Below are 11,534 nucleotides of genomic sequence, written 5' to 3'. Positions count from 1 at the left end.
CACAAGTGATTGATTCCTCTTGTGGTTTTATTATTATCATCGAGACATGGCACAACTCAACGAATGGCAACAACAAGTCAATAAACTTGCATCATATACGAGTTTCTTAGAACAACATCAGAAAAAAGTGGATGAAGAATATCAAGATAACAATATTCACACCCAATGGAAGATAACACAAGTATGAAGAATCTATATGCCTTCTTATATGGATAAATAATATCAACTCTCCTTAGGATATGATGCACAAACTCAAGTTTAGTTTTTTAGAGTTGGAAACCAAACGGCGTTTCCTAGAAAACATTCAAGTTTCAACCGATCAGGATATCATTCCAACCGACCAAAAAATAGCTGACTTGGAGATTACAACGGCACAATCCAAGAACCAAGTGAAACGCAGCAAACAGTATACGCAATCTCTATTTCAACAAATAGAGAACTTAGCAAATGATTGGGTACAAAAGAGAAAGCTCCATCAACAATATTTGCAAAGCTGCCAATATAAACTGGAACAGTTGCAAAAGTGGCAAGAACAAACCTCTACTACAAAAGATTACTTTAAAGAAGAAGATGGATATTTTCGGCAAATAAAATATTTGGACGAGACAAATGCCAAAGCTTTACTTCATCAACGAGAACTGCAACTTTCTCAACTGGCTTCAAGCAAACAACAATTGGAAGATAGACGAAATGAACTGATATGGGAATTAGAACCCTTAGAATCTGCAGTTCAACAAATGAGAAGTCATGTAAGTGTTTTAGAACAAGATGCAAATGAGAATATTCACGAAGATGATACTCGTTCCAAAATGAAACATATCATGACTTGGTATGACAATCTCATTCAATTTATACAGGCAATGAGTGGAGTTACTGTACAAGCCAGAGATGATAATACTGTGGACATAATCATTTCGTCGGAAGAAGATTCGATTCTGCTTTCGGAAGAACATCGACTTACTATCGAATGGAATGCTTCCTCCATTGTTCAAGTACAACTCGTTCCAGAACATATTTCCATACAAGATTGGAAACAAAAATGGCCAAAAACAAACCACATTCCTTATATAGTTCGAGAAATCATTCATCGTCTCTATGCATTTCATCATGAATTGGAAGAAATGAAGAAAGCCTACGAGAAAGAAGAAGAAGAAGAAAGAAACCTAAAACATTCAAAAGTCACACCACTTTCTCAGATATGGACCATTCCAACTTCCAATACAATTCGGTTATCCATCAATGAAACTATTTTCCTTGACTTGCAATTCCAAATTGGTTATCCCGATGGCAATACTCGTTTCGACATTATTCGATTCTTTGCCGCAACCGAAGAACAAAGACGCTGGTGGAAAAGTACTCAAGTGTGGAATAAGTTGATAGCTTTGAATACCGATAGTCTCATTGAGTGGCAAAGAGAAATGAGACAAATCATTCAAAGTACTATTCAGTCTTCCACAACATTTTCTCCTCTTCCTTCATAAAACTCGACTGAACATTACAAACTTTATCTCCATTCCAATGAAGATGATTGTCAACATTCGGAACACAAATCCATCGATGACTAACATCTCCCAGTTCACCTAATAAACTCTTTTCCCAATCCACTTGCATCGCTTTCTCCGAGAAACTTGTTTCTGCTCCTTGTAAAACCTCACAAGTCATTCCATTGATAACCAATTCAACTTTTCCAGAACGAAAAATCCTCAAACTACCCAATTTGCAACTTTTCATATGTCTAATGTCGGGATGTAACTGACTTTCTACTTCATTTTGAGACATCATATACTTCAATTCCCGTAGTTTAGCTTCAGTACTTGCACTTTCATCCACAGTTTCTTCCTTTTCATTATGCAAGTCTTTCTGTTGCATTTCTATAGAGTCCGATATAGGTAATGTAGGTGGCAATTGCACAAAGAACCATTTTTTTTCATGACAAAGTTTACTAGCAATGGACTTCTTTGCCAAGTTACCCTTCTGATGTTCTGTATTATCAACTTGTCCGAATTCATCCGTCGGCTGATTGGATATAGGCAAGACTACAGGCAAAAGAGAGGATGACCCATAAGTAACATTATAACCAACTGTAGTATTATAATTGTCATCTCGAGTATTCTCTTGTTCCTCGTCTGAAGAGTCCAACTGAAGACAAGTGTTACTATTCTGTTTAACTTTTGTCTCGTTGTTTGTTGTTTGTATGAGAGGTTCCTTTTTAATTGGTTGTTCTAAAGCTTTGTTTTCTGTTTTTAAAGTGCTTCCTTCAAGGGTCTTCTTGGTTGACTCGTTTCTTGTTTGTTCCACAGGTGGGCTATCTGTCGTTTTATCTTGTGAATCAACTTGAAGTTGTTTTCTCCTTCTCCTTTCACTAGGTATTGTAGGTGCAAAGCGTCCACGAGGAACCATAGGTACCTTGCTTTTATTGTTCATATTACTTTGCTAGTTGTTCATCTACAAAAAGTTTCCAACCATTGATGCATCTCATAAAGTACATGCAATACGGATTCTCTTGAACGATAATGATGTGCTTCTAATGGCAATTTCAGAAATCGAACGACTTTTCCTAATCCTTTTAAAGCTGAAAACATACGTTCGCTTTGTAACAAATGGGTGCCGTCGTTGTTATCCAATTCTCCATGAATCAATAGTAGAGGAGAACTTATTCTATCTGCATACATAAAGGGAGACATTTCTATGTAGTTGGATGGAATTTGCCATAAATTCCTATCTTCCATTTGAAATCCAAAGGGAGTCAACGTACGATTGTAAGCACCTGAACGAGCAATTCCACAACAAAATAATTTAGGTGCATGTGCTAACAAATTGGCTGTCATAAATGCACCATAAGAATGCCCACCTATCGCAATTCTATGTCGGTCACTCACACCTCGTTCGACCAAGAAATCTACTGCAGCTTGTGCACTTGAAACCAGTTGTGAAATGAAATGATCGTTGGGATGTCCATCTCCTTCTTTTGCTATAATAGGCATTTCGGGACCATCCAAAATAGCATAGCCTTGAGTCAACCAATACAAAGGTGACCTAGCTAAATGAACAAAACGAAATGGTGAATCTCTCAACTGACTTGCAGTATCTGATGAAAGATATTCTTGTGGATAGGCCCATATAAAAGTTGGCAAAGGTCCACTTTTCTTTGGATCGTAATGAGGAGGAAGATATAAATTAGCATGTAATTTCACTCCATCTTGACGATCATATTCTACCAATTCTCTTTGAATTTCCAAAAACCCTGGAAAAGGATGTTCAAAAAAGGTCAAAGGCTTGATACAAGAATCATGAGATGGCTTGTTGGATACGATATTATTCCAAGTATCCACGAGATGACCATTCTCCTCATATGTCTGCTTTTGCTGTATTTCATAAAAACTTGGCAAGTCAACAACATAAACATTAGGCAATTGTTTTGGAGACTCTCGAGAGATGAGCAATTGTGTAATTTGTTGTTGATCATCTTCAGAATATACTCCTATGCATCTTTCATAATAAGGTGGTGAACTTTGCCATAATCTCCATCTTCTTTTTGTTTGAGTATCCAATATATCCAAATAAGGTCTATCTCCTTTATCAGAAGCTCCAGGGCCTATCAAATAAACAAATGGACTTTTATCGTTCTTCAAAAAGTCAATAGTTCTCAATGTCCACTTTCCAAAAGTTTTCATTCTAGACATGGGATATCCTGGAAGGTGATAACGATCTTTCCAATTAGGAATGTCCCATAAACATTCCAAGTCACTAACCATAGATGGTTGGTTGATACAAAAAGAATGTCTTTCAACTATCGTATGATGAGATAACAAAGTTGTACAAGTCTTCCTTTCAATATTCAAAGGAATGTGACAAGAATAGACTCGTCTTGAACGACTTTGATACCATTCTTCCCATACCAAAGTATATTCATTATCACTCCAATCGATATCTTCCAATCTCCATTTCAACTTGAATAACAAAATGGGATGATCGTTGAATGGAGCAGATATGCAATATAATGCATCTCTATATTCTACTTGGTTCTTAGGATTGCCTTGATCCAATGCTTGAACCCAACAAAGAGTAGCATCCACATTAGCTCTCCATTGAAAATTTCGAGGACAATCAGGAACTGCATCCATATCGATAGGAATATGTTCTTGTAATCCCAATTCAGCAACTATTGTAGTAGAAGCATCCTGAATATGAAATATTTCAATCTTTCTAGGAAATCGAGAAGCAGGAAACAAATAAGAATAAGGCCTAGTCATCTCTTCAATCAGAATATATTTATCATCGGGTGAAATACTTGTTCCTGTAAAGCAACTGGGTTCCAATGGCAACGACTTGCAACTCTTATCCAAAATATCATAAATAGCCAACTCACTTGTACAATAGTACTCTAAACAAGCTTCATCATAACTATTCTTGAGTACATCTTGAAATGTTCTAGCAGGAGCTTCACGCTGTTCCTCATGATGTTGTATAAATGGGCCTTGTGGAATAGATGGACTATTCTTTAAACTTGTCTTGTTGGATACCAAATGGATTAACAAACGTTGAGAATCATGAAACCATTTCACTGGACTTTCACATATCGCATGCAGTTTTTGATTTCTTTCCAACAATAACGGATATACTTGACGCTCTTCAATATCACATAACCACAATTGCAAACCAAATTGGGGTTTGAAAACACAAAAAGTAAACTTTCTTCCATCCGGAGCCCAATGAATATCACAAAGCTTTAAAGAATATTCCTTTTCTTCTTCTAATGAATAAGTTGAGTGGCAAGCTTCCTTGTTCTTGGAATGGAGGAGAAATGCTTTCAAACTTTGAGAAATATCCATAATGCATTTGGGTTGACTATTCGATAACTGCCATATTTGGATATTGGATACAAAACTCATTCTTGAAGGTGTGAAAGTAGAAGGATGAATGCGATATCCAGCTAAACGTAATTCAGGTCTGGAAAGTTCTTCTATACTCGGTAAAGAAGGCGAGTCGATAACCAACATATATTCTTTAGGATATCCTGGAGGAAAGGAAACGGTATGATCCAACTGCATATCCACTAACTGTACCATTTCTTTGGGTGGAATCTGGTAAGGAATGGTTCCTTGTTGATTCCAAAGTCTTTCGCTCTGATTACTTGCAGCGGAGGTAGAAAGCATATTTTTCCTTGGAATATTACCATCGATACTACATCTGCGCAACTTGTATAGAAAATGGACCCGATACGAATATCCAAAGAATCGAACCCATTGCCTTGGTCTCTTCCATAACCGACAACAACTACTACAAACTTGAGTATGTATCCAAGCTTGGTTTGGAACAAGTTTTACAAACATTGTTCACTTTACACACTCAACAGTCAATAATCTCAATAGGAAAATAGTTGAGTCTATTTCAATCCTAAACTATTTTCGATTATCTTATTTCACAAAAGAAAACGGGGCTCGATATTAAAAAGTGCAATGGAACAACAAGGACTCAAGATTACTGAACAAGACAATATCAATGCCTTATTCTTTGAAGACCGACGACCAACTCAAGACGATGAACAACTATTAGAAGAAATTGTATTTGGTAAAGAACCAAGTGAAGCATACTTTCCTGAGGCAGGTTGGAAGTGGGAAGAAAGAGACGCGGCTCCTTCCGTGTGGCACGACGATGAAGAACAAGAGAACATTGTCCATCTTGCTAGAGATAAGAGACTGCGCAAGTTGAGAAGTAATATTGGAGAAGATGTTGTATCCACAAGACAATATGAACAAAAGTTGAGACGGCTGTTTGTGGAAAAGAATCGTTTCGCACTTGATTGGTGTCCTTCGGTAGAGAATAGGGAGAACCATTCCTCCTTCGATAATAATAACCAAGAAGAAGAAAACATTTGGAACGCGAAATATAACCATTTAAGAGCAATTGATGGTACATTAACCGTAGACAACGATTCACGCAATAGTCAGAGAAGAAAGCCTGACCGGATATCCTTACAGCGCGTATCAGACGCCAATCAAGAGGACCCTTGTTGCTCTACTATTTTTGCTACTGAGTTTCATCCAGGTGGGAGACTGCTTCTAGTTGGAGGTTTAGATAAAATATTGCGACTATTTTCAGTCGATGGAATGGTCAATCCCAAAGTGGAAAGTATTTATTATGCCAATCTTCCTATAAGATGTGCACATTTTATACTCGATGCCAGTCGCATATTGTCTGCTGGTAGACGTCGATTTCTTTATGAGTTTGATATGGTTTCTGGACAATCCCATCAATTACTTCCCTTTCAAGGTGAGTCATAATGGAATGTGATGAATATAAATATCAAGAGAGTATATGTGAATGTAGATCATTATGAACGTACTTTTGAGAAGTTTCAAGTATCTTGGAATGGAGACCGATTGGCATTTTTAGGAGACAATGGCAAAATTTTATTATTAGATGCAAATACCAAAGAAGAGTTGAGTTGTCTTTATGCCAGTCCAGGATTACACGATGTTGCATTTTCACCCAATGATGTGGATATATTATCATGTGGAGGTAAATAGATATTATTCTGGATGTTGTTAGATGACTCAATTGGACAAGATAATGGAATGATTCATCATTTTGACTTGAGAACTCATCGTTGTGTATCCAAATGGATAGATGAAGGAGCCTCATCACTTCATTGTATTCGTTTTAGTCCTTTGGGTAATTACTTTGCTGTTGGTAATGGCGATGGTTTAGTACATCTTTATAGTGCTTTGAATAGTTCTTTTTCTCTCATCAAAGAGTTTTCTAACCTAACCACTTCCATTCAAGATGTATGTTTTCATCCAGATAATCAATTGTTAGCTTTTGCATCTAATATAGGAAAGAACAAAGTTCGGTAAGCTTATACAACTTGTGAAAAAGTTTCTCTCATGGAATATCTAGTTTGGCAAATATTTCCACTCAAACAGTATATCGAAACTGGCCTCCACAATGGCAACATTTGAATCATATACAATGTATGAGTATGACGGAACCATATTTTGCTTTAGGCAATGATCATGGAAGAGTTGTGTTGTACAGTTTACCTTAGCGCGCATATATATATATATATATATATATATATACTCTCATCATTTTCTATCTATACTTTTTAGTAAAATAGAATACAAATTTTTAATTTCCCCATTATCCACTTTTTAAGTTTCAACTGTAGCACTTGAGTCCATTCTTCGATAGTGTGAATTATTATCTACAGAAGAAGAAGACATGGAAGGCAACCATTGAATATCCATTCCATTCCATTTTCGTTGAAAAAAGGATGCAGTTTTTCGTTCCTCTCTTTGAGTATCTCTACCAGAATGCATAATCCCGTTGAAATCTTGAGTTTCATTGTCATGGCCAAAATGATTACTACTCAATAGTTTCTTTCCATGGATAATGGTTTCATGATTCCTTATCAAAGAATGGGTTATCTTATTTTGTACTGCTCTTTCTTCAGATGCTTTAATAGCCTCTTCTTCTTCTTCTAATTGTATTTCAATCATTTTCTTATCGTTATATTTGATTTGAATCAACTCTGCAACTTCTTCAATCACATGCAAGGCAAATTCCAAGTCTTCAGAGGTATGTGCTGCCGATAAACAAATACGTGCTCTCGATAATAATAGTGGAGTTGCCGGAAAACCAACCACCACTACAGCTAGTCCTCTTGCTAAACATTCTCTTGAAAATGCTGCAATCTTGGCTGGAGGATAAAGCATGATAGGAATGACAGGTGAACCAGGGTCTCCATATACCTGAATTCCCAACTCAATTAGTCGACGTCTAAACATAATAGCATTCTCTCGTAAACGAACAATCTTTTGTTGACCAATATCTGTCTTATCCTTTCCCATGATCTGTTCTAAAGCAAATAAAATATGTTGTGCACAAACTGCAGACATAGAACTGGAATACAAACAACCAGGAGCACTGTTTCTCAAATGTTCAATCAACTCACGACTACCAGCAATATATCCACCAACCGCTCCAAATGACTTTGTAAAAGTACCCATCAGAATATCAACTTCACTATGAGGAATGTTCCAATATTCAGGAACTCCACGTCCACTGTGACCCAAAGCTCCAATACTATGGGCTTCATCCAAAAATAAATATGCTTTGTATTTCTTCTTCAATTCAATTATTTCAGTTAATGGACATATTTCACCTTCCATGGAATAAATGCCTTCTACAATAATAAGAATCTTCTTCCATGGACGATGAGTTCTCGGTTGTCCTTCAGCAATAGCCAATCTCAATTGCTTTTCCAAGTCTACAGGATTATTATGTCGGAATACTTTAATTTTGGCTCCAGAAGCCCTGGCTCCTACTACAATACTGGCATGGTTCAACTCATCCGAAAGAATCAAACAACCTGGACCAACTAGAGAAGGAATTATCTGGGAGTTGGTAGCAAACCCCATTCCCATAACTAGAGCTGCTGGTCGATTCAAAAACTCTGCTACCAAAGACTCCAGACGAGCATGGACATCAGTGTAACCTGTATCATTAGGCGTCCCACAACTACTTACACCATAAAAGTCAAGAGCTTTCAAAACTTGGTCATCCACACCCCCAGGAACATCCGCATAACCCAAATAGTTATAACTCCCCAAGTTGAGGCATCTCTTTGTTTTGCCGTTGATACGCAAGTCTTCACCATAATTGATGACGTCCCTCAACATGACATCTATGTACGCTCCAGGCGCAGAACATACAGGTCTACTCCAGCAGTCTCGAATTCGACTGTACAAACGACGAGTATAAAAGTCTTCAAAATCACTTAAAAGACGAGCATAACCTTGAGGTACCCTGAACTTTTTCCTACGAAATAGTTTCCCAATAAAGTCCTTGAGGTACCCAAAACAAATGACCATAGCATAACTAAAGTATGTGGTCAACGCTACAATATAAGGAATTCGATCATATAAACTTTTGCTATTGTTCTTCATCCTGATAACTTTAATAGTGAATTTCGAAAAGCGTTCCACAAACACTTCTTCTTCCTCCTCCCTTACACAAAAATGCAATTACTCAATTGGGAAAGCAAATATTTAACGGTCAGCTCAAAAGAAGTGACGTCGACCAACACAATTAAGCCAATCTCATCAGAACAATTTTTCGGGGAGTTCGGGACTCTCTTCTAGACGAAAGATACTTGAGGGTGCGCAAAAGTGGAGATAGGAAAGAATATGGAGTTGTGTTTCCTTTTGAAGGTGACATGACAAGAGAAGCAAATATGGTTATTTTATCTTTTTGTTATTCAAATTAATTATGAATCTTACAACACTTACTGTTATTGGTTTTTTCATATGAAGGAAATGGGAGAAGATTCTCATCTCTAGAATCGCATCTATCATTATTATGTCAACCTATGGTGTGGGTGGAGTGCTCACTTTTCTCGTTTTGATTATACCTTCAGTCACATACATTATTTATAAGACTCAAACCAAACCTGAATACAATCAATTGTTGTACGAGTCAACTCAAGAATATCCTCTGCGAAGGTTATTTGTTCCAGCAAGACAGACATGTCCAGTTGAGGATTTGTCTCACATAAAGAGCAAAGAAAACTTGCAGCCATTTCATCATGTCTTTATTATCATGTTGGAAAATATGGGCAACAAAGTCATTATTGGTAATGAATATATGCCATTTATCAACTTGTTAATAGAAAACTTTGGGTTTGCTGCAGAATATTATGGAGTTACACACACAAGTCTACCCAATTATATTGCATTGACTTCGGGAAGTAACTGGTGGAGTCATAACGATTCCACAGAACAAGTGTTCAACCATACTTGTATTGCTGACCAATTGGAACAAAATGGTCAAACTTGGCGAAATTACGCTCAATCTATTCCTTATGCAGGATATAAAGAAACTTCTATTTATCCTCCAAATAGCAGTTTCTTATGGTTCCAAGATCATTGTCCTTTTCTATTCTATCCTCAAATCTTCTCGCAGTCTGACAGACTCGCAAACGTTGTTCCTTTACACCAACTTGAAAATGATTTGGAAAATTGTACAACTCCTCATTTTGCCTTTATAACTCCTGATGCTTGTCATGATATGCATGGAGGTTCTGACCTTTGTCCATCTGTACATTTGTATCCTAATGAACCAAATAAGTTACTCGATTGCTTAGATGCAAATGTGACTTTGGAAGACTGTCAAAAAATACGTTACTTGTGGAAAACGGGAGACGATTTTGTACGTGAATGGGTAACGAAGATTATTCAGTCACCCAGTTGGATTGGAAACTCAGTTATATTTGTAACTTTTGATGAAAGCAACTTTAACGAACCACTTGACGAATTCATCCGAGGAGGTCCCAACACCGACTATATATATGGCTCCAACTTTACATTTGATGGCCATAGCTTTTTTATTCAAGGCTTGTACGGAGGAGGACATATACCTTTGATAGTTATTTCCCGAAACTATCCTTATCACGTTGTTTCTCATCGTACAAGTAACCACTACAATTTGTTAAAGACAATCGAGGCCTCTTGGGGTTTGGACTATTTAGGTTTCGCAAGTGATAATATACAGGTTTCTGTATTATCCGAGTTTTTCTCCTCATCATTTAACAAGTCTTTCCTATAAATATCTCGAGTCGGTCCCTTATTCCAAAATACTTTTTCCATCCATTTGCATTTTCCTTGCAACTCGTCCACTTTGGATTAAAGACGGCTTGAGTGGGTTTGCCTCGTATTTTTGTTTGCTTACTTGAACTATGGCTTCAGGATTGTTTCTTTTGAAACAACTTTTGGGGAAATGTGGGAACCGTAGTGTGGTTAGTGGTGTTGAATCTCTCCGATCCTTTCCTAATTCCATGTCCTCGCTTGTATACCCTGTTTCACAGTCTTATCATTATTTGTCGACTAGTAACAACAGACTATTCTCTGCAGTACCTTCGGAGGAGAAGTCCAATAAGGAAGTAAAAGGCACAGCTCAAGAAACTTCTAAAGAGAATACTTCTCCGGCCACTTTACAGGATAGTTTTGGCTTTCAACTCAAAACAGGAACACCGGATAGAATGCCATCCTCATTTGATCAAGCCACGGGAAGTGAAAGAGCAGAATTGGAAGATCCCGATTTGTATCGCAATCCTGAAAAGTATGTGAACAGTAGAGTAATGATTGCTCCTTTTGGTACCAAAGAAAAGCCTCTTTTGATTCCTAGTCGTTATGATTCACGCATAATTGGTTGCACTGGTACGTCATCGTGGGGTGGCAAAAGATTCTTTTAGAATATATATATATATATACTGAAATGTATTTGTGTTATAGGAAGAGAAGCACCCAATGATCATGAAGTTTATTATATGACTGTGAAGGAGAATCATGACAAAGTTTGTCCATTATGTGGTCAAGTATTTCGTCTCAAGAAAGTAGCTGGAGGTGAAGAAGCCTCACATCATCATCATGAATAGATGTATCCGTTGTTGTATGGAAAATCGACCTCGTTTCAACTCAAGAAATCATTCAGGTTTCTTTTCTAAAGTGATAATAAAATAATTTCTGTTTTAT

General features: G+C 37.1%; 7 protein-coding genes across 7 annotated transcripts; 4 read left to right on the top strand and 3 right to left on the bottom strand.

The window, feature by feature from the left end:
• Nucleotides 1-2: 2 nt before the first annotated feature.
• On the top strand, nucleotides 3-1,538 carry Gasu_24990 (uncharacterized protein). Its single transcript, XM_005706581.1, has 2 exons — nucleotides 3-181; nucleotides 237-1,538. Exons 1-2 carry the CDS (start codon nucleotides 47-49, stop codon nucleotides 1,479-1,481), a joined length of 1,380 nt encoding a protein of 459 aa, XP_005706638.1. The 5' UTR covers nucleotides 3-46; the 3' UTR covers nucleotides 1,482-1,538.
• A 3-nt stretch (nucleotides 1,539-1,541) lies between these two features.
• Nucleotides 1,542-2,402, bottom strand: Gasu_24980 (uncharacterized protein). The gene is made up of 2 exons (XM_005706580.1): nucleotides 1,713-2,402; nucleotides 1,542-1,650 (listed from the first exon to the last, which is right to left on the bottom strand). The coding sequence occupies exons 1-2, from the start codon at nucleotides 2,398-2,400 to the stop codon at nucleotides 1,577-1,579; spliced, it is 762 nt and encodes a 253-aa protein (XP_005706637.1). The 5' UTR covers nucleotides 2,401-2,402; the 3' UTR covers nucleotides 1,542-1,576.
• A 9-nt stretch (nucleotides 2,403-2,411) lies between these two features.
• Gasu_24970 (serine-type peptidase) lies at nucleotides 2,412-5,432 on the bottom strand. Its single transcript, XM_005706579.1, has one exon. It carries the CDS (start codon nucleotides 5,331-5,333, stop codon nucleotides 2,442-2,444), a length of 2,892 nt encoding a protein of 963 aa, XP_005706636.1. The 5' UTR covers nucleotides 5,334-5,432; the 3' UTR covers nucleotides 2,412-2,441.
• A 20-nt stretch (nucleotides 5,433-5,452) lies between these two features.
• On the top strand, nucleotides 5,453-7,097 carry Gasu_24960 (transducin family protein / WD-40 repeat family protein). The gene is made up of 4 exons (XM_005706578.1): nucleotides 5,453-6,273; nucleotides 6,331-6,522; nucleotides 6,571-6,853; nucleotides 6,901-7,097. The coding sequence occupies exons 1-4, from the start codon at nucleotides 5,460-5,462 to the stop codon at nucleotides 7,046-7,048; spliced, it is 1,437 nt and encodes a 478-aa protein (XP_005706635.1). The 5' UTR covers nucleotides 5,453-5,459; the 3' UTR covers nucleotides 7,049-7,097.
• Nucleotides 7,098-7,115: 18 nt separating this feature from the next.
• Gasu_24950 (serine palmitoyltransferase) lies at nucleotides 7,116-9,092 on the bottom strand. Its single transcript, XM_005706577.1, has one exon. It carries the CDS (start codon nucleotides 8,949-8,951, stop codon nucleotides 7,155-7,157), a length of 1,797 nt encoding a protein of 598 aa, XP_005706634.1. The 5' UTR covers nucleotides 8,952-9,092; the 3' UTR covers nucleotides 7,116-7,154.
• Nucleotides 9,093-9,332: 240 nt separating this feature from the next.
• On the top strand, nucleotides 9,333-10,727 carry Gasu_24940 (acid phosphatase). The gene has a single exon (XM_005706576.1). The coding sequence runs from the start codon at nucleotides 9,364-9,366 to the stop codon at nucleotides 10,606-10,608; it is 1,245 nt and encodes a 414-aa protein (XP_005706633.1). The 5' UTR covers nucleotides 9,333-9,363; the 3' UTR covers nucleotides 10,609-10,727.
• A 5-nt stretch (nucleotides 10,728-10,732) lies between these two features.
• Gasu_24930 (cytochrome c oxidase subunit Vb) lies at nucleotides 10,733-11,533 on the top strand. The gene is made up of 2 exons (XM_005706575.1): nucleotides 10,733-11,219; nucleotides 11,295-11,533. The coding sequence occupies exons 1-2, from the start codon at nucleotides 10,739-10,741 to the stop codon at nucleotides 11,435-11,437; spliced, it is 624 nt and encodes a 207-aa protein (XP_005706632.1). The 5' UTR covers nucleotides 10,733-10,738; the 3' UTR covers nucleotides 11,438-11,533.
• The last annotated feature ends 1 nt before the right edge of the window (nucleotide 11,534 follows it).

Source organism: Galdieria sulphuraria, assembly GCF_000341285.1.
Source record: "Galdieria sulphuraria unplaced genomic scaffold scaf_18, whole genome shotgun sequence".
Classification (NCBI taxonomy): domain Eukaryota; phylum Rhodophyta; class Bangiophyceae; order Galdieriales; family Galdieriaceae; genus Galdieria; species Galdieria sulphuraria.
The sequence above is the reverse complement of the archived record's forward strand: the minus strand, read 5'-3'. Positions and strand labels throughout refer to the sequence as shown.

Coding starts and splice junctions, on each gene's coding strand:
- Gasu_24990 (XM_005706581.1), top strand. CDS start 47: ATGGCACAACTCAACGAATGGCAACAACAAGTCAATAAACTTGCATCA. Junction 182..236: donor CCCAATGGAAGATAACACAA/GTATGAAGAATC, acceptor AACTCTCCTTAG/GATATGATGCACAAACTCAA.
- Gasu_24980 (XM_005706580.1), bottom strand. CDS start 2,400: ATGGTTCCTCGTGGACGCTTTGCACCTACAATACCTAGTGAAAGGAGA. Junction 1,651..1,712: donor TATGAAAAGTTGCAAATTGG/GTAGTTTGAGGA, acceptor ATGACTTGTGAG/GTTTTACAAGGAGCAGAAAC.
- Gasu_24970 (XM_005706579.1), bottom strand. CDS start 5,333: ATGTTTGTAAAACTTGTTCCAAACCAAGCTTGGATACATACTCAAGTT.
- Gasu_24960 (XM_005706578.1), top strand. CDS start 5,460: ATGGAACAACAAGGACTCAAGATTACTGAACAAGACAATATCAATGCC. Junction 6,274..6,330: donor TCAATTACTTCCCTTTCAAG/GTGAGTCATAAT, acceptor ATGTGAATGTAG/ATCATTATGAACGTACTTTT. Junction 6,523..6,570: donor GGATATATTATCATGTGGAG/GTAAATAGATAT, acceptor CAATTGGACAAG/ATAATGGAATGATTCATCAT.
- Gasu_24950 (XM_005706577.1), bottom strand. CDS start 8,951: ATGAAGAACAATAGCAAAAGTTTATATGATCGAATTCCTTATATTGTA.
- Gasu_24940 (XM_005706576.1), top strand. CDS start 9,364: ATGTCAACCTATGGTGTGGGTGGAGTGCTCACTTTTCTCGTTTTGATT.
- Gasu_24930 (XM_005706575.1), top strand. CDS start 10,739: ATGGCTTCAGGATTGTTTCTTTTGAAACAACTTTTGGGGAAATGTGGG. Junction 11,220..11,294: donor ACGCATAATTGGTTGCACTG/GTACGTCATCGT, acceptor TTTGTGTTATAG/GAAGAGAAGCACCCAATGAT.